Here is a 27,061-nt window from a genome sequence, read left to right on the forward strand (position 1 = left end):
GGATGTGATGAAGTAGTTGAAGGCAGTTAGTTCTGGTCATGAAGTGAATTTTCCAGAATTGAAGCTTTCAGACCATTTCAATCGGAGCCTCTGAGTTGAATAGGATGTGAGGAAATTCCAAACAGCTATTCTGCATGGTCTCAGCACAGCTTTATTTCCTCAAATCCTACTCATGAGGTGAAACATGTTTAATTTTGGATACTTTCTGACAAATTAAAGATGCCAATTATCTATTTTGACAATTGCTATCTCCCCATAAAACAGTGAACAGCATATAATTGTAACCTTATTAGCCACTGACATGTAAGGTGGAGATGACCTTTTTTTCTTCCTAAGCAGTTTTCTGGTGCCAGAATAGTAGTTCTAGACACTTTCTGCCGTTTTTTGTCAGCTATTTCTTCATTGCGGAAAGTCATTGTAAACCTAGAAAACATTTACAAATTAATAACATAAAAACATCAAATATTCCGTGGCAGTGTAAATGAGATGAACTTCAGGGTATGTTACAGTATGTCTGATCTATGCAGACTTTGATTCCAATGTACTTCATAGAAATCTTCAGATATGCAGTAAACAGTTAACTGAGAATCTCTTATCTCTGAAGCATTTTATTGTTGAGAGTGGCATAAAAATTTTGAGTGATGCAGGATCAACATGATAACACTGAGGAAACATGATTTTAAACTCATTTTTAAACACATTTTCTTCCCACACCTATGAAATTCTTACATCACATTCACATAGACAGAGATAAATATACAAGATAAAAGAGCTAAGACAGACCACCCCAAATATGTCCAGGATAAGTAAATATATTGAGCTGAGGTTTTTACTAAATTATAAGAGTCAATATGGCAAATTTTGTGGTGTATATACAAGTAATTTTTAAGATTTGTGACTACTAAATTTTGATGCTATCCTTTTTTATCAGACTACATACTTTTTTTCTGTGGCATTGGTCCGAGACCTTCAACATCACATCACGTATGAAACTTGACCAGATAGTAATATAATAATAGTGCCACAAATAACTGTCCCACAATCACAAGAAGGGGCCTACAAACATCTGCTCTACTGTAGGAAATGTAAGTAAACGTGCAGCTCAGATATGGTTTGTGTGTTTATATGACCACCTGAAGCCTCTCAGTCTATGCTCTGCTGCTGTAGTGATCAGACAACTTGCTTACGCAGCTATTCAGACTTTCAAAATTTATAGGACAGTCAAAAGAGTGGACAAGGTTCTCATTTATGACAAATGTTACCAAATTGTTGGAGCAGTGGTGCAACTGTATGCTGAAAAAATCTTGATCATGTCAAGACCCCACAATCTGTCTTTGAAAACATCACACAGAAATTTCGAGAAACTGGAAGCATGAAGAATAAAATACACTAACAAAAGATGCTTAGCAACTAATGAGAGTAATTCAACGATCAATTTAACAGCATAGTCCACATCACTATGAGACAGCTTGAATGTGCATGTAGAGTCATCCAACAACATATTATGTGAATACTACACTAACAGCATCATGGCAATAGCTTTAAAAATCAGTTACATTTTTCTGAATGGTGATAATGAAAACTTCAAAGTGATTCAACACTTCCATGGAAGACATTGTTTATGAATGGAGCATCATTTACATATCATGGGCAAATCAGTCTTTTGAATGTGCATTACTGGTGAGCTGAAGACCCACAGTGGCTCAGAGAAGGGCATACACAATGGATATGTTTTGTCAATATCTGTTGCAGGCTTTTCAAGAATTGCATTACTGGTCCGTGCGGGACTCTAAATAGTATCTACAGTTCCTGCAGATATGCTGCTGTAGTTAATGGAAGACACCTCATTGGACATAACGCAATCTATGTGGTATCAACATAACAGATGTTCCACCCATTCTGCACAAATAATTACAGACCTTCTTTACAGGACACTGGGAGATCGTTGGTTCCATCATTTTGAAGTTCCAAAATCGCTTTGAACTCATCAGATTTAATAACTCTGGGCTTCTTATCTGTGGGGGATAAGATGTCTACAGAGAAACTTCACTGACTGCCAGACACATGGAATGCCATATAATATGGGCCTGTGCCGCACAAAGTCAATATGAAATTCAAGCACTGTCTGTTTATTCATTCTGGATGTATTTGAGATGAAGACACACACACACACACACACACACACACACACACACACACACACAGAGGTGTAAGACACTAGACTTGCTTTCGGGGGAAAAACAGTGGTCCAAATCCACCATCTGACCACACAAACAGATACAGGTTTTCCATGGTTTCCCTTAATCACTTACAACAAAGGCTGCAAAGGTTTCTTCAAAATGGGAAAATGGACATTTTCCAATTTCTTTCCCCCTATTCAAGCTCATGCTCAGTTTCTAATAAACTCGTCACTGATGGGACATTGAAGCTACTTCATTACTTCCTTAGACATACATGCACAGTGTTCCTGAACCAATTATTGATACCCACTTTTCTGTATGCCACAGGAAATTTATTAGAATGCACAATGTGACTGCACAACTGCTGCCTTTTGTCACATGACCAACTCAACAGTTTCCCCACAACTTCCCAAGATAACTCTACAGATGACCAGATGCACCATGTCAGTATGAAGCTCCAATTTATTCCCAGTTAACCAGATCTGCTAACTAGTTATACTAAAGACAAATTACTGCCACTTCTGTTTATTCTGACTGAGCTCTAATTGTCTGCCAGCTCCTTTAGTAATACTGTAGATATCCGCAGAGAGCGCACCACTTAAAACTCCAGGTTACTTGCCATTTAACATAATCTGCTGATCAACTCCAGAGGCAATCACACCATAGTGGAAATTTTACTAAACTGTTACAATTTCATAGAATACATCTTTTTCCCACTGACACAGCAATTTTGTCAAGAGTAAGATGATGAAAATAACCTCTGTATACAGATACAATTTCCAAGCAGGACAAATTATGCCACGATTTTAAGTCATGTGAACTGTACTCTTTTTTGTTGTGGTCAGAATAAAATATTCCAAATCATAATTATGCTGGAAAATGACCCATTAGGGGGCTTAAATAACTAGTGATTAAAGAAGGAAAACAAGAGTTTAAAATTCTAACAATAATGTTGGGAAATACATAATGGCACTGCGAAGTTCCATATAAGCACATGGTAGGAGCTCAAGTAATTCACAACAACATCAAAAACTATGAAAGGCACAGATCAGTAATCATGTGGGTATCTTGTACTAGGTTTCAATCTGCCATAATCGCTCAATTTTAGAGCACACAGTCTTGTCTTTCAAACTGCATTTTACCTCGTGGATATTTATGTACCCATCACAATCAATTTTCAGGATCTATACAAATGATCTTTGTGAAATTGTTGTAGTGTTTAGTCTGAAACCTGGTTGGTGTATTGGTTCACACTAGTGTATTACATGCAAGTCTCTCTGTCTCTGCTTAATTACTGCAATATATATCCATCTGAGTCTGCTTACTGTATTCCATCTTAAGTCTCCCTCCAAAATTTACACCCACCACATTTTCCTATATTACTGTTACTATTTCTGCAAATTCCTTGATGCCTTGAGATGTCTTATCAACTGATCCCTTCTTTTAGTCGGATTGTGCCATAAATTTCTTTTATCCGCAATTCAGTTAAGTATCCCCTCACTATTTATTCATCAAATCAATGCCAACAATAATAGTTCAAATATATATGCTAACATCAAAAATAGAAGGTGAAGAGGTAGAGAAAGTACTTAAGAACACTGAGTGGGTAATTCAACACCGAAAGAGAGATGAAAATTTAATAATCATGGGGGATTGGTATGTTGTAGTAGGGGACAGAATAGATAACAGAGTTATGGGAAAATGTGGGTTCAATGGTAGGAATGAGAGAGGAGGAAGACTAACTGAATTCTATAGTAAATTTTAGCTGGTAATGATGAATACATTGTTCCAAAATCACAAGGGGAGGAGGTATTCTTAGAAATGGTCAGGAGACATGGTATAATACCAACTGGGTTGGTTGAGACAGAGATTCTGAAATAAGACAGTGTATTGTAAGCCATATCCAGGAGCACATACATAATTCGGATCACAATTTAATAATAATTAAGAGTGGGCTGAAGTTTACAAGAACTGTCAGAAGAGGTACTGAAGACCTGAGGGATGATGAAGTTTATTTGAAGTTCTCTAATGCTGTAAACAGGGATAATGAATATCACTGAAGCCAGTTCAGTTGAAAAGGAATGTACATCACTGACAAGGCCAATCACACAAGGTGGACAACAAATACAGGTACAAGAAATGTAACTGCACAGAAATTTTGGTTAACAGAAGAAGCTGATCAACAAATGAATGAATTACAAAAATTACCATGAAGAGACAAGAATACGGCAACATAAGTCACTTAGGAGTGAAATAAATAGGAAGTACAGAAAAGATGAAGTGAAATGGTCACAGAGAAAATGTAAAGAAATCAAAGCAAACTTATCCCAAAGGACAGATTCAGTATAAAGAAAAATCGAAACAACCTGTGGTGAAATTAAAAGCAAAGACATCAACATTAAGAGTGCAAGAGAAACTCCACTGTTAAATGAGGAGGGGAGAGCAGGTAAGTGGAAACAGTACAATGAAGGTGAAGGCCCCTCTGAGTGGAAGGAACTGTTGGATGATGTGATATAAGAAGAAATGGGAGTCAGTATGGAAGAAATAGGTGACCCCAGTGTACGAGTCAGAACTGAACACAGTTTTGGAAGCCTTGTAACCCAATAAGATAGTGAATTTAATTGTACCTGTCTGCAACTTAATGCCTCATCTTTACAGTAACAAGCAACGTATCTTTTCCTGCATACCGTAGCTATTATCTCTATCATATAATAAGCTTAACAGCTCATGCACCCATGACACTGACAATAATATACAGAAGTTACCTGAGACTGCAGTCATGTGTGTGTGAATTGTGTTTGTGTGAGTGTGTATGCATGTGTTTGTCATCTAATTTTGATAAAGGCCTTTTTGTTGTGCCAATCTGTGACTCAGCATCTCTGCTGTATGGTGAGTAGCAACTTTCCTTTTCACAATATTGATACAGAAGAATGGAAAGCAAGATTGAGGATTTCTTATATGACAAACGGTTTGGCTTTAGGAAAGGTAAAGGCATCAGAGAAGCAGTTCTGGCACTGTACTTGATAATGGAAGTAAGACTTAAGAAAAATCTAGACACATTCATTGAATTTGTCAATCCAGAAAAAGTTTTTGACAATGATGCAGGATGTTCAAAATTCTCAGAAAAATTGGTACAAGCTAAAGGAAAGATGGGTATGATATGTACAAAAGCCAGAAGGGAGGAATAAGAATGGAAGACTATGAACCTAGTACTTGATTAAAAAGAACTGTTCTGGAGTGGATTAAAATTTAAGGTGAAAGTGTATCAATGATAAGATTCACTAATGACTTGCGTTCATGGCTCGTATGTGAGATGTACAATGGTGGCAGTAGATTTGTTCCACAGTCAGCCACAAATGGCTCTTCCCTCCAGGGACTCCCATCTGCATTCACAGAACATTTTCATAATGCCAGTGCGTTGATGGAACCTAGCAGTTACAAATCTAGCAACACACCTCTGACTTGTTTTGATGTCTTCCTTCCTGATATGTTGGGATTCCAAACAGTTGAGTAGTACTTAAGAATGGATCCCAGAAGTGTTATATATGCGGCCTACTTTACATACGAGAAACACTTACATAGAATTCTTGCCTTCCCTACTAGTGACCTTACAGGCATGTCTGACTTCATATCACTTTGCAATGTTATATATACATATTACATTGACATGACTGGGTGAGACATCACACCACTAATACTGTTTCTGAACATCATAAAATTGTTTTTCATACTCATCTGCCTTTTCTAATGATGATATCTTCCTGGGCAGTCCTGTCCTGGAGACCTGAATGGGAGACTATTTTATCTCTGGAATATTTTACCCAAGAGGAAGTTGTCTTCATTAAGTCATACAGTAAAGCTGCATTCACTCAGCAAATATAATGGCTCTTGCTTTCAGCCATTCACAGTACCAGTACAGCATGGCCACATTGGCTAAATTTTACATGGCCAGATCAGTCAGTCATTCAGATTTTTCACCTTTACCTATTGAAAAGGCTGCTGCACCTCTTCAGGAACCACAGGTTTGTCTGTCCTCTCCCAATCATTGTGTGGGGAAATGTATTTAGGATTCAAAATACATGTTTTCTTTTTAAAAAAAAAAGCTCTCATACCCAAATTGGGTTTTTATCACATCTTAACTGCCTTTCCTGAAAGATGGTCCAGCATCAGAGCTGGTCCACACTTGCAATCTAAGAACTGAGCACTTAATAAGCTTTTGCTTCATAACACACACAAAAATCAGTTTTTCACAAAATAATATTTCCAAATAATGATAAGTTTGCACTAGATATCTATGTTGCCAAAAGCACAATCATGAAAATAAGTCTCAGAACTTATTTCTATTTAAGGAAAAATTTAATAGCATTTATTTGAGTGCATACACTTACCAAGATCCCAGGATGAGAGCAATCCACAAAAGACATCTGATGCAACAGCAAATAACAGTTCCAAATTACTCTCATTAATTTGAAATACTTCACAAGAGTGTTGTTTGTAAACAACTGCCATCTGGTTTCCATCATCAGAAAATGTAAAACTGAAAATGAAGCAAGACAAATGAACTACACCTCAAGTCCACCAGAAGGGTATCATTCTGTTTACAGTTTCCACAAAGAACCAAATGGTTTCAGAAAACTTTTACTAGCAGTACTTTTATCACTTAAGAGCAGTGTTCACTTAACAAGCTCTTCAGCTACACTTTTGGCTACGGAAAATACTATCTGTGTGTGTGTGAGCGCGCGTGTGTGTTTTCTGTTTGTATGAATGTGTGTGTGTGTGTGTGTGTGTGTTTTCTACTTCAGAAGGAGGCCTTTAGCAGTCTTTTTGTTGTTTCTATCTGTAACTTGACATCTCCTCTACATAGTGAGTAGCAATCTATCCCTTTCATAATATTGTTGTTATTCTGTCCTGGATTTTTCATTGTTTGATGATGTAGGTTTCCTTTCATGTGTAAAATTTCTAGCAGATAAGCAACACTTTAAAGGCAAAGGGTTTCTTTGTGTTTTTCTATGTCCAATAGACATTAGACTGACATTTCTTCAATTCAACTGGTCATCATGAAAAGCAGGCTTTATAAGATCATCCGCAGAGATTGTCAGTGCTGCTACATTGGACAAACTGAGAGGTCGATTTGTATTAGGCTCAGGAAACACTGTAGAAACTGGAGATTAAACAACCAAAATTCATCCTTTGCCAAACATTGCTCAAACCAAACCACAAGTATATAATATATGTTGAAGTCCAACACATAGAGGTAGGGTTCAAAGCTCATTCTATTAGAAATATTTTTTAAAAATCTGGTATCCTCACATTTACTACTGAATAAGCCAACTCAATTCAACTATTCACCTCTTTCAGCAATGTTACAACCTCCGATTAGGAGGAGAACCTTGGTGCCTACATTCATATATACATGACAACAAAAAAAAAAAAAAAACATTCCTAAGCACATAGATCTAATCCAGTGTATGTTTATTCATAGTTATTGTACATGCCATCCTAATAAATGTTGTAGAAAACAAATGTAACTGCGTCAAAATCGCCAGGAAATATAACATTTATAGTTTCAGTTGAGAATCAACAGATTAAGAAGTTTGTTTGCTTGGCTGCCATCTTTGTGAACCGGATAATGGGAAAATAACCCAAAACCTAGGTCATAAAATAATAATGCAAAAAGCATTTTCATTAATACAAAGTAAACTTAATTTTCAGTGCAGTTCATGTGCCTAGTGAGATCCAAACAATTTTTTAAAATAAATTCATTCTGATGGGCGAGAGGAAATAACAATGCAAGTGCTTTAGAAACTTGTCGTTTGTGTGGCTGCAACTGTAAATATGTACTATCTTTTTTTATGTCACAGACAAAACAAATTAATTAATGTTCAGCACATTATAGTTACAATAGCAGGCCACTGAAACATGATTTGAAAGAATGAAGTTTTACTGTGTTTACTGGAACAGTCTGGTTCCCACATCCTTTGGTGAGCACTTCTGTATTATGTATATGCTGTATTATGTATATTCTGTATTAAGCATAATACATGCAATATAGTAAGCAGATTCACAGTTGAAGGTTACAGTAGTTATACAAAGATCAAGAAATTTCTGAACTGTATAGTAGCATGGAAAGCTACATCAAGCAAGTCTTTGGCCCAAAGACTGCAACCTCGCTTCCCCCTACAAACACACACACACACACACACACACACACACACACACACACACACACACACAAATGGATAATGCAAGTAGTTTCTTCTTGTCAAATTGTTTATGAATGTTACCATTGTTTTCAAACTATGATTTTTTTATAACATACTCCATAATGGAGTTAATGTACTGTGACACTATCCGTATACCCACCTATTTAAAAACAATTCTTCAATTGGCTCTATACAGGATGAACCAGAACTTCATCAACAAATATCTATGACGTATACATGCAGACTGAAGCGACAAATTAAAATCTGTACCATGGCTGGGATTTTCACCTCAGTCTCCTGCTCACTAAGCAGACGTGCTAACCACTACATCATCCTGGCACAGTGGCTCTGTACAACTGCATAGGCTACCCCAGTACACCCTCCTCATCATCCAAATTCCCATTCATACCTCAGTCTACTTGATACTCCCCCTAAACTTGAACAGCATTGCATAGGCTCTCCAACTATATTGGAATAGCATGTCAACATCAAATGAAATGGGGAATCCTGTCCAAAACAAGGCATACATACTTTGATTAAATGAAACTATTTGGATCCAGAGACCTTTTAAAGTCTCAAATATCTATGATGTTTATATGCAGACTGAAAGGTTTGTGACAGAATACCTAGATGTAACTCCAAACTAGTGTTTGGTGATTATAGTGCCAAACTTGGCAAAGAAAGGCTTTCAGAAGCTTGTCTGGTAAGGAAAGTCTGTACAGTGAAACTAGTAATTACAGTATGATGACTGCCTAGTTTGCTTGTAACAAGTTGAAGGCCATAAGTACCTGTTTCCCAAGGAAAAATATCTAGAAAGGATCCTGGAAAATACCAGGGACAAATGAAGCGAAGCAAACCAAATAGACCATATACTGGATCGAAGAGGTGGGCATCGGATGTATACGATATGGAAAATGTGGGCACTTTCCGATGAGCTACTCGCAACTCTGACCATTATATAGTAGGAGCCAAAATGAACCAGAAACTTGCTAAGGCTGCCAAAGGAAACAGTACCAGGGTAAAGAAATGGAATATAGAACAACTGAAAAACAGATCTACTGTTCAAGGCTATCAGAACAGGCTGAGACGGGAGTTACAAACAAAAGATGGTGAACACCATATAGACAGAAGGAATCTATTAAAAATGCCATGCTGACAACAGCACATGAAATACTAGGGGGGAATAAGGAGACTTGGAAATGAATACTGATATGATGATGAATGCAGACAGGCACTGGAACATAAATAGGAAGCAAGAGCGAAGTGCTTACAGTGAAACACAAAATAAGATCAGGCATTATATAATGAAAAGAGAATAGAGGCAGTAGGGGTATGTAGGAGAAGAAAAGCCATAAGGAGAATGATGTAGGAGATGGAAGCACATTATCAAAGGAATGAGAGCAGAAAGTTTTGTAAGAAAATTAAAGAAGGAACTCAAGAATATAGACTGAAAATAACCACATGTAAGACAAAGAGGGAAATTTGCTGACAAATAAATAAGATGTCCTGAACAGATGGAGAGAATACTACAAGTGAATTTTGGAAGGTAATCCTACCCATAGTGCGAAGCCAGTCTATTACACTGCAGATCCAGAGATAGAAGAACCCACATTAGAGGAGGTACAGAAGATAATTCACTTTCTAAAAAAGGTACAAAGCACCAGTAACTGATGGAATAACTGCAGAACTGTCAAAAAAGAGGGGAATTGGTTCCATAAGTGAATCCCCAAACGTATTTGGAATCAGGAAAGAATCCCAGAGGAGTGGACAAATGGGGATAATTCAAACAATCCATAAGCAAGGAGACAAACTCATTGTTCGAATCACTGAGGAATTATCATGCTAAATGCAGCCTATAAAATTTTCTCTAGTCATCTACAAAAGGGTGGTTCTGTATGCAGGAGAGATTCTGGGAGAATATCAGTGTGGATTTTGGCCTAATGGGTCAATAACAGATAAGATATTTGTGCTGAGGCAAATATGTGCTAAGGCTTATGAGTATAATATTGAGCTTCATAAACTCTGTGTAGACTTCCAGCACACCTTTGATAGTCTTGACAGGGCAAAAATACTAAATGATTTGCCAATTCCTCGTATACCATCTAAGTATGTTTCATTTATCCACTCATTCAATAGTGTAGCATAATTAAAGGAGTCAGACAAGGGAATGCCCTCTCTACAATGCTTTTTAATCCAACTCTTGAAGCAGCCATTCAAAAGCTTCAAATATCTGGTTATACAGACACAAAGCCAACCAAGATATGTGCATATTATGATGATGATGCAGCAATTATTAGTAGAAGAAGAGTTTCACTAGAGAGAACAATACATGAGCTGAAAGAAGCCACATCTAGAGGCCTTTCTATTAATATAACGAAGACTAATTACATGAATTTCACCTTGAAGGAAAATAATAACTTGGACAAACTATCAGCAGCTGGTTTCAATTCTGAACAAGTGCAAAACTTTGAGTATCTGGGCTCTAATATTAACAGGACTAATTCCATGTCCACTGATATAAAACAGCCATCCTAAGTGGTAACAGATGCTCCCAAATTTTTAAGAAATTGATGCCCTCTAGATTATTAAACAGGCAACTGAAACTTCAAATTTTTAAGGCCATGATCAGGCCAGTTATAAAATATAGATGTGAAAAATGGTCATTAATGAATACTAAAGAGCTGCAGCTCAGAATATTTGAACACAGGGTTCTGTACAAGGTCCATGGGGCAGTTCAGAATAACAATGGTTTCTGGAGATCTACAATGAATATAGAGATAGATTGCCTAATACAAGTAGCTAACATTGTAAGAACAATAAAAAGTGAGAAAATAGCCTGGCTTCTACATGTCCTAAGGGTGGATACTGGATGAACAACTAAAAAGGTGGAGGCCAACTGGGAGAAGACAGAGAGAAAGGCCATGAAAGTGGTGGATAAACGATGTGGAAGGAGATATAAAATATCTCAGAGCTTGAGGATGGCAGAGAACTGAATTGGAGAGGGTAGAATGGAGGAAATTTGTTGAAGAGGCTAAGATCCATGAAGGATTGTAATGCCATGAGAAGAAAACATGCTGATTCAAGCATGAGCTAAAACTTGTACGAAGGCCGTGATTCAAACCACGGCCTCACGCTCATTAGGCAGATGCAATGAACACTACACGCCCTGGTGAGAGGCTTTGCACAACTGCATGGGCTACCCCAACACACCTCCCTCCTCAATCCAAATTCCCATTATGCCTCAGCCCACTTGGTATTGGTGAAGGAGGGGTCTAGGATAGTCCACGGAGTTGTGCAAAGCCATTGTGCCAGCACGGTGTAGTGGTTAGCACATCTACCTAATGAGCAGGAGACATCTACATCTACATTTATACTCCACAAACCACTCAATGGTGTGTGGTGGAGGGCACTTTATGTGCCACTGTCATTACCTCCCTTTCCTGTTCCAGTCGCGTATGGTTCGCAGGAAAAATGACTGCCGGAAAGCCTCCGTGCACGCTCAAATCTCTCTAATTTTACATTCGTGATCTCCTCGGGAGGTATAAGTAGGGGGAAGCAATATATTCGATACCTCATCCAGAAACGCACCCTCTCGAAACCTGGCGAGCAAGCTACACCGCGATGCAGAGCGCCTCTCTTGCAGAGTTTGCCACTTGAGTTTGTTAAACATCTCCGTAACGCTATCACGGTTACCAAATAACCCTGTGACAAAACGCGCCGCTCTTCTTTGGATCTTCTCTATCTCCTCCGTCAACCCGATCTGGTGCGGATCCCACACTGATGAGCAATACTCAAGTATAGGTCGAACGAGTGTTTTGTAAGCCACCTCCTTTGTTGATGGACCGCATTTTCTAAGGACTCTCCCAATGAATCTCAACCTGGTACCCGCCTTACCAACAATTAATTTTATATGATCATTCCACTTCAAATCGTTCCGCACGCATACTCACAGATATTTTACAGAAGTAACTGCTACCAATGTTTGTTCTGCTATCATATAATCATACAATAAAGGATCCTTCTTTCTATGTATTCGCAATACATTACATTTGTCTATGTTAAGGAACAGTTGCCACTCCCTGCACCAAGTGCCTATCCGCTGCAGATCTTCCTGCATTTCGCTGCAATTTTCTAATGCTGCAAATTCTCTGTATACTACAGCATCATCCGCGAAAAGCCACACGGAACTTCCGACACTATCTACTAGGTCATTTACATATATTGCGAAAAGCTATGGTCCCATAACACTCCCCTGTAGCACGCCAGAGGTTACTTTAACGTCTGTAGGCGTCTCTCCATTGAGAACAACATGCTGTGTTCTGTTTGCTAAAAACTCTTCAATCCAGCCACACAGCTGGTCTGATATTCCATAGGCTCTTACTTTGTTTATCAGGCAACAGTGCGGAACTGTATAGAACGCCTTCCGGAAGTCAAGGAAAATGGCATCTACCTGGGAGCCTGTATCTAACATTTTCTGGATCTCACGAACAAATAAAGTGAGTTGGGTCTCACACGATCACTGTATCCGGAATCCATGTTGATTCCTACAGAGTAGATTCTGGGTTTCCAGAAAAGACATAATACGCGAGCAAAAAACATGTTCTAAAATTCTACAACAGATCGACATCAGAGATATAGGTCTATAGTTTTGCGCATCTGCCCGACGACCCTTCTTGAAGACTGGGACTACCTGTGCTCTTTTCCAATCATTTGGAACCTTCCATTCCTCTAGAGACTTGCGGTACACGGCTGTTAGAAGGGGGGCAAGTTCTTTCGCATACTCTGTGTAGAATCGAACTGGTATTCCGTTAGGTCCGGTGGACTTTCCTGGGTTTGAATCCCAGCCTTGATACTAATTTTCATTTTTCGCTTTAGTCTGCATATAAACATCTTAAGTGTTTGAGACTTGAACCGGGGACCATATACTGTAGTTTCATTTTAACAACAAACTTTCAGAGGCTGTAATACAAACCAAAACAAGAACAACAATTTTCTAGAAAACTGGGTTCTAAAACATATACCTTAAGAAATGAACACTTTTTCATCTTCACTACTGTGAGACATAAGTATCTCTTCTCTTTAATTTCCATATTTTAAGAGGTGGTAGCATGGACAAAACTAAAAAACTAAAAAGTCTAATAAAAATTGGCTCCAAAGTGCATAACTTAAGAGTTATAAGACACTGGTTTATCTCCACTACTGTGAAACACATTTCTTCTACTGAACAAGTGTCCAAAGTTCTTAAGGTATGCATTTTACAGCCCTTTTTTACTATATTTCTTTTTTTTTCCCCTTCTTGTTTTGGTCCATACCATCTCTGAAAGTTTGTCGGTGGAGTTCTGCTTCACTCTGTTGTGGACACCACATAGTATCCATAAGAAATGATACTGTGCAACAAACACTTCATTCCTCAGTGACAAGTTAAATGATAACTTTTTTGGAATATCTTTTTCAACATCTTATATTATGTATAACACAAACGTTGCAGAGCTATTTCAACATTTCAGCTCTACAACAGAGTCAAAGCACCCTCTGAAGTCAACCTATTTGTAGTCCAGCTTGCACAATTCCACTTGTACATTTAAAAATCGAAACTGCTCACTCATAGGGTTCTAATTCCATGAGATTTATTTATGGTCTGGGTGCAAGATCAAAATACTCAGACTTCAATCTTCCCAAACCTCAAACTCCAATATGTCTCACCTACATTTCACCCAGTTATCTTATGTTCAGTGAGCCCACCTTCCCTGATGTCGAGATCTGGCTCCTCCATAGTTTCTTAATAATTTAAGTCTACAGTAAACCAATCAACCAAAAATATATTCACTTCAATACTTGCTACACTTGCCACACTGACAGTCTCTTACTTTGCTCTGCCACCTGCAGACATCACATATCCTAAGTGGTCTTTCTTCCAGCATACAGGGCACATCTGTAAAGCCCGGTGAATGATCTTGAAAATAGCTTTACTGACCTTCAAAATAATCACCATTAGCTACAATACACTTCTGGTATTGGCTGTAAAGCTGTTGATAACTGTTAGCCAGTATTTATTGTGGAATAGCTCGAAGCATTGTGATCATACACAGTTAGCTATCCATATCATTACAGGAGATTAGACCTGGTGCTACCAGAAGAATGCGGAGACCAATTGACAGTCAATGGCATGGTGTTCACTGTCTTCCCCACCTCCCTCAGTCAGAAATTCATGACACATCAAGCTCTTACTGCCAAAAAAAGGCAATCTACATTGTCTTGATCCTTTTCAGATGCACCTTGTAGAATGACTTGCCAAGGATTTCACAGATGGCCAGTTCCCTTCACATCTGAACTATAAACAAATCTCCTAAGCAACATCTTCACGTGGTAAAGCCCCATCCATACCCAGGTGCAAGACCTGTCCTGTTCATCCACCCAGCCCATCCTATTGGAGAATTGTCAATGGGAGTAATACTTGTAAATGCAGTCATGCCGTCACTGCAAGCAATCCATATATTTTTATGTGGATATGACCAATACATCTGCTCAGGAAAACAAATTTAACTTTAATACACTACATGCAAAACAAGACATGCCATAGACCCCCCCCCCTCCCCCACCCAAAAAAAAAAAAAAAAATCTTATTTTAATTCTGTGGGTGGCAACTGTTCTTCCAACACATTATAGCCCTGCAATCCGACTAGTCTTAGTCTTTACCAATCCCTATCGTCTGTTTACCTTTTGCCTATCCCTAGTTATCTGTCCATCTTCCCACACCATTTCAAACTGCCATTCCAACATTAGCTAGCCACATTTTTCTATCATATCTCATAAAATGACAGCAAAAAGATAATTTCTCAGTTTGGCACACATATAGTACTGATATCAGTGATAAACTAATGAGAAAAATTGTTATAAAAACTGCTTAATACAAGACAGAATGTTGTCTGCTGGCATTGTAGACACATGCTGTCATAAGGAAAGCATACAAGCAAAGCAGAACTGAAGAGAGAATCATTCTAGTGACAATGTGGACCGCAGGTGTGGAAATCCACTGATACAGGGCAGATTGCTGTGTCCTGCAATGTGGGAACGACCATCTCAGAAACTGGCTGTTCATGTGTTACTACCATAGTCATCTATCTAAAGTGGTCAAAGGCCAATGAAACCATGAGGAGGCAACAACATGATTGGTTGTCCACACCTCAGCACAGAACATGGAGATTGGAGGCTTGCCCACTTTCAAAAGCAGGACTGTGACACAAGTGTTTCGGAGCATACTGGTGGCGGTTTGTGGGGGTTGAAGGGACCAGACTACAAAGGCCATTGGTCCCTTTTTCCACAACCATGAAAACCCACAAGGAATAAAAACGTCAACGGAGGTAACAAGGGATGACACAGAACAAGAAAGATATAGACAATAGGAATTAAAAACATACAGTGTGTTACAGCGGTTGCCAACCATGAGAAAAAAAAAAACAGAAAAGCCAGCCACCAAGAGACACACTAAAAACCCCAATCTAATAACACCATAGGCCAAAGGCCAGACGCAACACACAAAAGGGACAAACCCTCAGATTGAGTGTTAAAAGCCCCCTGCTCTAATAAAACTCAAAACTAAGCCTGCCATTGCAGTGTCATCTGTTAAAAGAGCAGGGAGCATATCAGACAGTGCAAAAGTCTATCTGAGTGCAGTTATAAGTGGACAGTCCAACAAGTTGTGGACCACTGTCAACGCTGATCCACAACGACATAGGGGCAGGTCCTAGTAGCGCAATAAATGCCCGTGCGTCAGCCAGGTATGGCCAATGCGGAGCTGGCAGAGTACTATGGAGACCTTGCGAGAGGCCCGCAAGGAGGAGTGCCACACATCAGTAGTCTCCTTGATGACCCGAAGTTTGTTGGGTGAAGGCAGGGTGCGCCATTCATCACTCCAGGTATCAAGGCAGGGTGCGCCATTCATCACTCCAGGTATCAAGGACCTTCTGCCGCAACACTGACTGGAGATCAAAGGCCAATCTCCAGGAGAAGTGCATCGACAGCCTGTTTGGGCAGCCTGCCAACCCGTTCATTATCCAGGATGCCAACATGACACAGACCAAGTAGCGGCCGCAACAGGCAAGAGTACGGATGGACTCCTGGATAGTCATCACCAGACGAGAGCGAAGAAAACACTGGTTGATAGCTCATAAACTGCTCAGGGAGTCACTACAGATAACAAAGGACCCACCTGAGCAGGAGCGGATGTGCTCTAGGGCGCTAGAGATGGCTACCAGCTCGGCAGTGAAACACTGCAGCCACCTGGCAATGAGTGTTGTTCAGAATGATCGCCAAGAATAACTGCATAACCAGCTCGACCAGCAACCATCGAACAGTCGGTATAGACCACGTCAGAGCCTTGAAACGCGGCAAGGATGGAAAGAAAGCGAGGCGGGAGGGCCTCAGGAGGGACTGAGTCCTTCAGGCCCTGTGCCAAATCCAGCCAAAGGCATGGGCGGGGCACACACCACGGGGGTATATGTATATGGGCCCAGAAAAGAGGTGGGAGAGGGAAAAACTCAAGTTCAGAGAGAAGAGCTCGGACATTCACCACGATCGTACACCCTGCCAGGGCCGCCGTTCTGGAAGATGGATGACCGAGTTGGGGAACAGGAGATGGTAATTTGGATGCCCAAAGCTGCAGCGAGCCGATTGATAGCAACTAAAAAGAAGCAGACACTCAAGATGGAGCCCTGCGGGACCCCATTCTCCTGGACTCAGGAGGAACTAAGGGAGGGACCAACATGTGCAGCATTAGCGGCCAGTAGTTGTTGGCGCCAGATCCGCAAAGGAGGGACACCAGCCTCCACAAGTAATGCTGTTTACAGGGCTTGTGCGGAAAGCTCCAGTTGCAAGTCGGATCCCACAGTGAAGTATGGGGTCAAGCAACCGCAACGCAGAAGGTATTGCCAAACCGTAAGCCAGGCTCCCATAATCAAGACGGGACTGAATCGACACCTGATACACTCACAGAAGGGTAGATCGATTGGCACCCCAGCTGATGTGACTCAAGCAACGAAGAGCGTTAAGATGGTGCCAGCACGTTTGTTTAAGCTGCCGAATATGAGAGAGCCAAGTCAACCGGACATCAAAGAGCAATCCCAAAAATCGATGCGTCTCCACCACAGCAAGAGGTTCGCCGTTAAGATACAGCCGTGGCTCAGGGTTTAAGGTGCGACACCAGCAGAAATGTATGACACAAGTCTCGGCGGCCGAAAACTGGAAGCCATGCGATGCAGCCCAAGACTGCACTTTGCGGATAGCGCCCTGCAGCTGCCGTTCAGCAACCGCAATGCCAATGGAGCTATAGTACAGGAAAATGTCACCAGCATACAGAGAACCTGAGACAGACCTTCCCACAGCTGCAGCAAGCCCATTGATAGCAACTAAAAAGAGGCAGACACTCAAGACGGAGCCCTGCAGGATCCCATTCTCCTGGACTCAGGAGGAACTATGGGAGGGACCAACTTGCACACGGAAGGAACAAAATGACAGAAAATTTTGAATAAAAATCAGGAGCAGGCCCCTAAGACCCCACCCATGAAGCATGGCGAGGATGTGATGTTGCCATGTTGTATTGTAGGCCTTCCGCATGCCAAAAAAAGACAGCAACCAGATGCTGACGGTGGGCAAATGCCGTAAGGATGGCAGACTGCAGGCAGATAAGATTATCGGTGGCAGAGCACCCCTTACGGAACCCACCCTGAGACACAGCCAGAAGGCCCTGAGACTCAAGTAGCCAACTCAACCTCCAGCTCACCATGCGTTCGAGCAACTTGCACGGAATGTTGGTGAGGCTAATGGGGCAGTAGCTGTCCACCTCCAGTGGGTTCTTGCCAGGTTTCAACATGGGGATGACGATGCTTTCCCATGATTGTGACAGAAACTCACCCTCAACCCAGATACGGTTGAAAAGGTTGAGGTGTCGCTGGCAGTTCACCGAGAGGTGTTTGAGCATGTGATAGTGGATGCGATCTGGCCTGGGAGCCAAATCAGGGCAAGCGTCTAGGGCACTTTGGAATTCCCACTCACTGAATGGAGCATTGTACGACTCAGGGTGGCACGTATGGAAGGAAAGGCTCCAATGTTCCAACCGCTCTTTCAGGGAGCAGAAGCCCAAGGGGTAATACATAGAAGTGGAACTCTGAGCATAATGCTCTGCTAAGAGTTCTGCAATCATGTCGGAGTTAGTACAGACTGCTCCATTCAGGGAAAGTCCAGGTATGCCGCCAGGAGTCCGATAGCCATAGAGTTGCCTAATCTTGGCCCAAACCTGCGATGGAGAGGTATGGATGTCAATGCTGGTGACATACCTTTCCCAGCACTGCAGCTTTTGTCGGCAAATAAGGTGTCAGGCTTGGGCACGGAGCCGCTTAAATTCAATGAGGTCGTCCCGTGACGGGTGCTGCTTATGACGTTGACAAAGAGGTACACACTCGCTGTAAAGAGAGTTAAGGACATAGACACAAACTCCACCAGATATCTCGCAAAAGCTGCACGATTCTTATAATAACCCTGATGGCCACGGTGGGTGGGGGTTCACATCGCCAGAAACCAAGTTTCCTGGAGAGCAATGCAGAAGAAAGAGTGAAGGCTGATAAGTCATCGGAGCTCAGCAAGGTGGTGGAAAAAACTGCTGCAATTCCACTTGAGACTGACATCCCCCGTGGCCGAAAAAGACGTGAAGGGACCGAGGAGGTGGATTACGCTGCTGGGTCACCTGCTGCCTCTCATTGAGTACCTGTGTGAGCGACATCCATTGTGTCCGGCAAGATCTTTGTCCTCAACAGAAGTCAGAATCTCCACCTCATCCTCAGACACAGAGCTGGTAGGGAGTGGTGGGATGGATGCCACCACAAGGTCTAGATGCTTAGGAGGCTTCTGCTTTTTTGGCTTCTCCTGCTGTTCCTTCGGTGGTTCTGGCAGGGAGGGCTTCACTGTATCAGTCTCAGGGACTGAGGAGGACCATGAGGCTACACAACCACCTACCTGCAGTTGCTTCAGCCACTGGCAGGCATCCGCTTTTCCACTGGTCAGAACCCGGGAAGGGAGTGACCCAAGGGCCCTTCCTGGCGAGAGGACCTGAAGAAGACTTACGAAGTGAGGACTGATGTCCCTGATGGTTGAGGGCAGGGGGGGTTGCTGCTGAAGTAGGTGGTGCAGAAGCAAGTGCCCCCCCCCCCCCCCACCATCAAGGGAGCAGGTGGAGTCTGACGGCTCTGATAGCCAACTGTTCGTGGCGAAACGGGAGATGGTAGACCCGTTGTCACAGCAGAGGTGTAAGTAGATGTCATATGCACAAGATTTTCGCTTAGCCTCAGTGTAGGTCATACTTCTGTGTATTTAAGTGAACCCTTGAATGCTTAGACTGCTGGCAGCTGGCCACCAGCAAGAGATGAGTTACCACGCTTTATTGCGTGTCGTCCGCCCTGATGCCACTCACTCTGACCAAGGGCCCTCCCCACGGGTGCTACCCAGCCTCAGCAAGGGCCACCTGGCAGGATGGCCATTTCTGGGAGTCCTGATGCCTCAGGGAGATAGGCATCTACTCCTTAGCATAAGTGGGGACTTAACGGTGCAGCCATCAGCAGGGCGATCCCTGTGTTGTCAGGGGCTCTACAACCAACAGGGTACATGACGGCCCCACCACAATGAATTGGCTACCATGCGGGATATCAAGTGCAAAAAAAGTTCATGGCCATCACCGGCACAGAAAGCGACACTGCATAGTGCATGGCGGAAACCACACCCAGGAATGTATCCTCGCCCAAGAGATGGAGAATGAGCGAGACTGCAATGCGACGACCAGAAAGGGGGCTAAAGGTATCAATGCACTATAGACACGATGCATCATGTAAGGCACTCTTCCCAAATTGGCTCGCTCTTCGCAAAAATTTTGAAGAATGGAGGTCAAACCCTACAAGGGACCAACACATGAAGGCCAAAATGTGTGAGACTCATTTTAGTTGCCTCTTACAACAGGCAGGAATACCGCCGGCCAATTCTAACCCCTGAACCCGCAGGGGGTTCAGAGCGTACTGTTCAGGCACATCATAACGTGGAGTTACACCATAATGTGGAGCTCCGCTACAGATGACCCACAGTGTTCCCATGATGACCCAATGACACTGTCAGAACAACTACAGCAGGTATAAGAGCATCAATGTTGGGATATGGATCAAAGGAAACATGCCACGTGGTCAGATGAATCACATTTCTTACTACATAACGTCAATGGTTGTGGCGAGATGGGCCATCATCCAGCTGAACGGCTCCTCGAAACATGCACTGCACCTTGGACAAACACTGATGGGGGCAATATTATGCTATGAAGAACAGTCACATGTGTTTCCATGGTACCCACATTGGTAATCAAAGATACTGTAACAACTGTAAACTATATGAACACTATTGTGGACCACCTGCACCCTTTCATCTGCATCTACATAGATACTCCATAAGCTACCATAAGGTGCAAGGCAGGCAGTACCCTGTGCCACTACTACTCATTTCCTTTCCTTTTCCACTTGCAAATAGAGCGAAGGAAGAATGACTGTCTATATGCCTCCATGTGAGCCCTAATTTCTCTTATCTTACCTTTGTGGTCCTTACATGTGACATAAGTTGGAGGCAATAGAATCATTTGGCAGTCAGCTTTAAATGTCAGTTCTCTAAATTTTCTCGAATTAATCAACAAGAGCATAGCCTTCCCTCCAAGTATTCCCATTTGAGTTCCCGAAGCATCTTTGTAGTAACACTTACGTACTGCTTGAACCTACAGGTAACAAATCTAGCAGCTCTCCTCTGTATTGCTTCGTTCTCTTCCTTGAATCTGACCTGGTACAGATCCCAAACCCTTGAGCAGTACTAAATAATACTTTGCACCAGCATCCTATATACAGTCTCCTTTACATGTGAACCACAGTTCAGTTGCCTGAGACAACAGTCATGTGTGTGAGTTGTGTTTGCATGAATGTGTGTGTGTGTGCATGTGTGTGTCTAGTGTTGACAAAGGCTTTAATGGCTGAAAGGTTTAATTGTGAGACTCTTTTTGTTGTGCCTATCTGCAACTTAGCATATCCACTATATGGTGAGTAGCAACTTTCTTTTTCATAATATTGTTACATTCCAGCCTGGACTTTCCAGTGTTTGATAATTTAAGAATGGATGCTCATGAGAGAAGTCTATGACGTAGCTGATATATCAGACATATCAGAATAAATAATGTGGTACATATTGTGTGAAGAATAAACTAGTGAAGATGGGTGCAGCATTTCTTTAATGCTGGCCAAAAAACAAATGTGATAATGAATATGCCATAAATGAAACAACAATAAAAATAGAGCAGGGAAGTTAGTGACCCTACACCAAAAAATTTATTCAGTTCCACCATTAGGGCACAGTGTTTTCATTACATGAAATGTATTCACAATTATGAATATGAACAACCATCAGATGTATAACGGAAAGACAACAATGAAAATTTGTGCCAGACCGGGACTCAGACCTGGGTTTCTCACTTATTGCGAGTGGTCATCTTACCATTAGGCTAGCCAAGTATGAATCATGGCCAAGATCCAAACTTCCATATGTTGTCAACCATGTGTGTACAACCTGTACTTGTACATCCAGTATGTATACCCCCATACAGCAGACACATTTTACTTGAAGGTAATTTGCCCAATGTTGACAGACAAATACAGTATTGCAGTGTATGTGTTATTCCAAATTACGATGCAATGGTAAGGTGACTGCTCGAGATAAGTGGGAAATCCGGGTCCAAGTCCCAGTCCAGCACAAATTTTCATTGTTGTCGTTCCATTACACAGCTGATACTTGCAATTTCGAATACATTTCATGTATGACGGTCAATCAATAATTAGAGAGACAAATTGGTCTGGGAAAAAACTGTTAGTAGGGCAAGTTTGGTACTTTTATGGCTTTAAGTTGCCATCACTGGGATGAGCCATGATACATTTCACGATGGCGAGTCTGCTTGAAATGTCCACATTAGTTAACTTGAAAGTCGAACTGATGACATTATTCCTGCTGATCAGCGTGTGACTGTGGAAATGATAGTTTATAAGGTTCAAGTTAGTACTGGTAAGTTCATAACATTATCCGTAACAAGCTGAAATATCACAAAACATGTCACGATGGATCCCAAAGGAGTTGACGTGGCTACACAAGGAAACAAGGTTGAGAGAGTGCACAAAGCTAAAGGAACATTACAAAAGAGAAGGCGAGCACTTCCTCAACAAAATTTTAACTTGTGATGAAACTTGGGTTCACTATTATGAGCCAGAATCAAAAAGACAAAGCACAGAGTGGAAGCACACCAACTCACCTGACAAGAAAAAATTCAAAACCCAAGCATCAGCTGAAGGTCCAGTTTTTTGTGATTATCTTGAAGAGCAGCATACAATGAACAGCCAATACTACCCGCATTTACTTTCAAACAAGGTGAAGCCAGTCATGAGAGAGAGAGAGAGAGACGTAGTGGATCTCAGAAGAGAGGTGTGATTCTCCAGCAAGACAATGCATTTCCTCATATTGCTCAACTAACCCGTGAAACCACTAACAAAATGGGCTCGGAAGTACTGCCTCATCCCCCTTATAGTCCTGATTTAGCACCTAATCATTTCCGTTTGTTTTGTGCACTGAAGGATGCATTACGTGGAAAGAGCTTCCAAGACGAGGACATGAAAATGTTTGTGGGAAATTGGTTCAAACATCAAGAAAAGGAGTTCTTTGCAGCCGGAATAAAAAAGTTTGTAGCCAGTTGAAACAAGTGCATAAATGTTCAAGGGGATTATGATGAAAAGCAGAAAAAGTATTGTTTCGTAAAAACACACGCTTTTTGCTCCAGACCAATTTCTCTCTTTAATTATTGAATGACTCATATTTCTTAATGGCTGTAGTTGCTGCATTTCCAGTTCCTTTGGACATTGAAGCTCGGAATAATATTGACACTGGAATATTGCAATGTTTTCAGAGTGCAAAAGGAATTATTCTTATTGATTAAATAATAAAAGCTAGTATAATAACTGCTGATTACTATGGATGTTTACTGGACCGAATGGAAATAACAAAATGGTATGGACTGGAACAGTAAAAATATTTTTGTTTCAATCAACATAATGTATGTTTTGCTTTTAGGGTTCCAGCATCAGTTGGTAACAGCCAATATCCCATGATGACTTCGTACTCCAAGGCACACTCATTTCTTAGTTAGGCCTATGTGATTCTTTTCTGTGGGATCAAAGACACAACATATGTATACAGTTGTTAACCTGCAGAAAATTGCTGTAAGTATAATAACTAGAACAACAATCAGCCATTGGGAATCTTTACTGCACTGAGAAAGCACATCTACCAATCTGTTGTACATCTTAGGGAAGCCATTTCTAAGTATTTGCTGAACAGTTCTACACATAACCATGAAACAGAGCCTGTTTGGACTTATATTTACCAAGGAAAAACAAAAAAAAACTAAAAGTAGAATTTTCTATCAAGAAATAAAACTGTATAATGAACTTCCCAAAGAGAGGAAAAAGATTATTGCATTAAAATACATCTGTTTGAAATAGCTGCTACAACGTTCTTCATAAGTAATGTATACAACACAATCAGAGATTACTTTGTGAATTCAAACTTGTGGTTAATAAGTAAAGGTGATAACTACAACACCTTGTGATAGTACAATACTGTAATGCTTTTGCAAAAAAATCATATGTGACACTCTTAACTGCATGATAGTAATGTCCTGTTGTTTTCATCATGAATGAACATAGCTCAGGGATGACATGGAGCTGTGCATGCATGACACATGGTAGGATGTTTGTGGTCCTGGAGTCGGTTTTCTGGGGGGGGGGGGGGGGGACTGAAGGGAACGCAAGGGGCACAGCAGCATGTTTATGGTCCTGTAGCCACCAGGGAGTTTATGTAGTGTGTGCAATAAGTGTAAAGAGAAGTGAAGAAACAGTGCAAAAATATTTTCAAATTACAACTTACCTTGTGCAAACTGTGTATGAACAGAAGAACATACATGTCAATGATAGTGAAATTACGGGATCTGAATATGAACTGCAGGAATCCACCCATATATGGCACCCTCTGGCATTCATCATTCCCAACAAATAAAGTCATTTGTGGTTGGAGAATGCTTTAAGACCAATGGAGAGGTTATATCACACTTCAAAGAGTGTTTCAAAGAATGGAATATCCATGATAGAATGTAGCAATATTGCGGAAAGGAAACACACACACACACACACACACACACGAGACTGCAATCTCAGGCAACAGTTGCCTGAATCGTGTATAGTTGCATTGCATGAGTATGAACATATGTGTTTGTTGTCTAATTTTGACAAAGGCCTTACTGGCCAAAAGTTATATTTGTAACAGTCTTTTTGTTGTGCCCATCTGCGACTCAGCATCCCTATTGTATGGTGAGTAGCAACTTTCCCTTCACAATTTTGTTAAAAGAATGTTTTGTAGAATATCCACAATCATATTTCACAGTTTGCACCTACTAAAAGAAAAAGGTATGAACAAAGTGGATTGACCTAAAAGATGACTAAATTGAAAAATGGACTTCACACTTGTCTTACCCTCAAACTCCATTATTTTCTTAGCAGTTCCCTCCAATATGATCTCCTTGTATTTTCATGTCCCATATGCAATTACTACTCCCTCTAAACTGCCTCTAGTAAGCTTTCACAGTCCTCCTTCCTCTATACTGCTGTCTTCTTTACTTGCTCAGCCTCTCTCACCATATCACCCCACCTTCCCTAACCATAAAATCAACAACACTCATTTCAAATCTCTATTTTTGATACAAATTAAGGGGGCAAGATTTAAATCTAAGCTACACTCCTTAACACCTTGTTACAATATATACTAACACTGAGTTTTTCCTCTCCTCCTCAGTGAATGATTTTATTTTCTAATACAATGTTCATGTTCCACATAGGCTTTTCCACTGTAGATCAATGAATACTACAGATATCTGCATTGCAAAACTAAATCACCTGTGGCAGAACTTTGACATTCTTTGCCACATGAGTTTAGCACAATCGTACCGCTGATGTATTAGAGCATAATCTTTGTCGCTGTTGGCATAGTGACTTATGTTTATCGTTGTGTCTTCGAGTGTGAACGTAATAAAAGTTATTATGAACAACTGCGTATTATTCTGTAAATCAGATCTTGACAAGTCACCTGCTTGCAAAATCAGTTATTTGAATCAAAACAAAGAATATAATAAAACGACTATTTAAGTTACTGTGATCACGATACTGTCTTGCAGAAACAGTTCTGTAATACAACTGAAATATAGAGCACAAGAATAATGCAGTATCCCCAGCATAACCTAAGGCAGTATGCAAAGAAATTTGGATGCATGGGAGCCATGTACGAAATGACAATAATATCAACGACATTCGTGACCACATTCCATATCACTACTCTCATTCCTCATAGGCCTATTTATGTGAAACAAATTACGATTCTTTTCTGACACAATACTGGCACATTATCCGATTAATAACCTCCAAAGTTACTACTGTTACGACGATTACTTGAACTAGAAATGTAAAATTATATTCGCAAAATTTACAAATTATGTCAAATATTGGGAAAAGGTTATCGAGAAAATATCGTCATTAAGAGTATCACTAAATTCGACAAAAAACATTAGTTTTATTTTTGTATATCGTACGTAAAACTCAGTGCTGGGATTTTTCTGGACGTCAACGAGACAGCAGTAGCACTCTACAGACGTTTAAGATTTGTGACTTTAAATGCTTCGATCTACAGCTAATCTGAAGTCAGTCGCTAAACTTCATATGGCAAGATTTCACAAGATGTCCAGGCACTTCGCCCGTGACATAATATAAATGGAGCATTAGAAGACCTAACAAAATCACTTGCATGTGTTTTCCGTCTAACTTACCTGTTGACTTCATTTGAACTTCGCCAAATCCGTCTCTGTGCACAGTCAATTTTTCGAGAAATTAAGTAAACAGAGAGTACACCACTCTTTGATAACACACCTAAATGCTTGAACTTTCGTGTGATGCTAATTTCCAAGTAATTGTCCAAGCTTATTGTTGGAATAAGGCTAGTCAACGTAATTATCCTCTGATCCATTGTTTCTATACACTTGTGTAAATGTTTACAAACAACACTCACGTGCTTCTGTCAAGTTTCGGTGCGAGTCAGTTGTCAAACGTTATACCAACTTAGAAAATGTAACGCGAGATGTCGATCATTGGCACGAGAGATCTTCAAGATGATCTAACATAAGCTATATACAAGAGCGGCACGTTAACAGTTCACTCTTGATTCAGGCTGGAGACAGGTTTTGAAACGAGAAGAGGTACTGGATACCAGCTACTGAAACGGGATACCTCTCCTTTTCTTATTGCTTATATACTGTTTCACCTGTCCTGGATGGGAACGTGATACCTTCTACGAATTCTGTTTTATCGTGACTGGTTGTTACGACTTAATACAATCTGTAAAAGCTGATAAAACAATTCTTCATAACTGTTTTCCAAACACGTACCGTCACAAACAGAGAAATGTAATTTATTATTTTAGTGGTAACAACTCATGTGCCACACACGTCACTTCTGAATGACATAACATCAT

General features: G+C 40.8%; 1 protein-coding gene across 1 annotated transcript in view; it reads right to left on the minus strand.

The window, feature by feature from the left end:
- LOC126088260 (spatacsin) overlaps positions 1-26,557 on the minus strand; it is a 388,646-nt gene extending 362,089 nt beyond the window's left edge. The window contains exons 1-2 of the mRNA XM_049906389.1: positions 26,361-26,557; positions 6,569-6,717 (exon numbers count right to left, since the gene is read on the minus strand). Of these exons, the coding sequence (XP_049762346.1) occupies positions 6,569-6,717; positions 26,361-26,557 (346 nt within the window). The remainder of the gene's footprint in view (positions 1-6,568; positions 6,718-26,360) is intronic.
- Positions 26,558-27,061: the final 504 nt, after the last annotated feature.

This window comes from Schistocerca cancellata, chromosome 6 (genome assembly GCF_023864275.1).
Source record: "Schistocerca cancellata isolate TAMUIC-IGC-003103 chromosome 6, iqSchCanc2.1, whole genome shotgun sequence".
In the NCBI taxonomy this organism is placed as follows: Eukaryota; Metazoa; Arthropoda; class Insecta; order Orthoptera; family Acrididae; genus Schistocerca; species Schistocerca cancellata.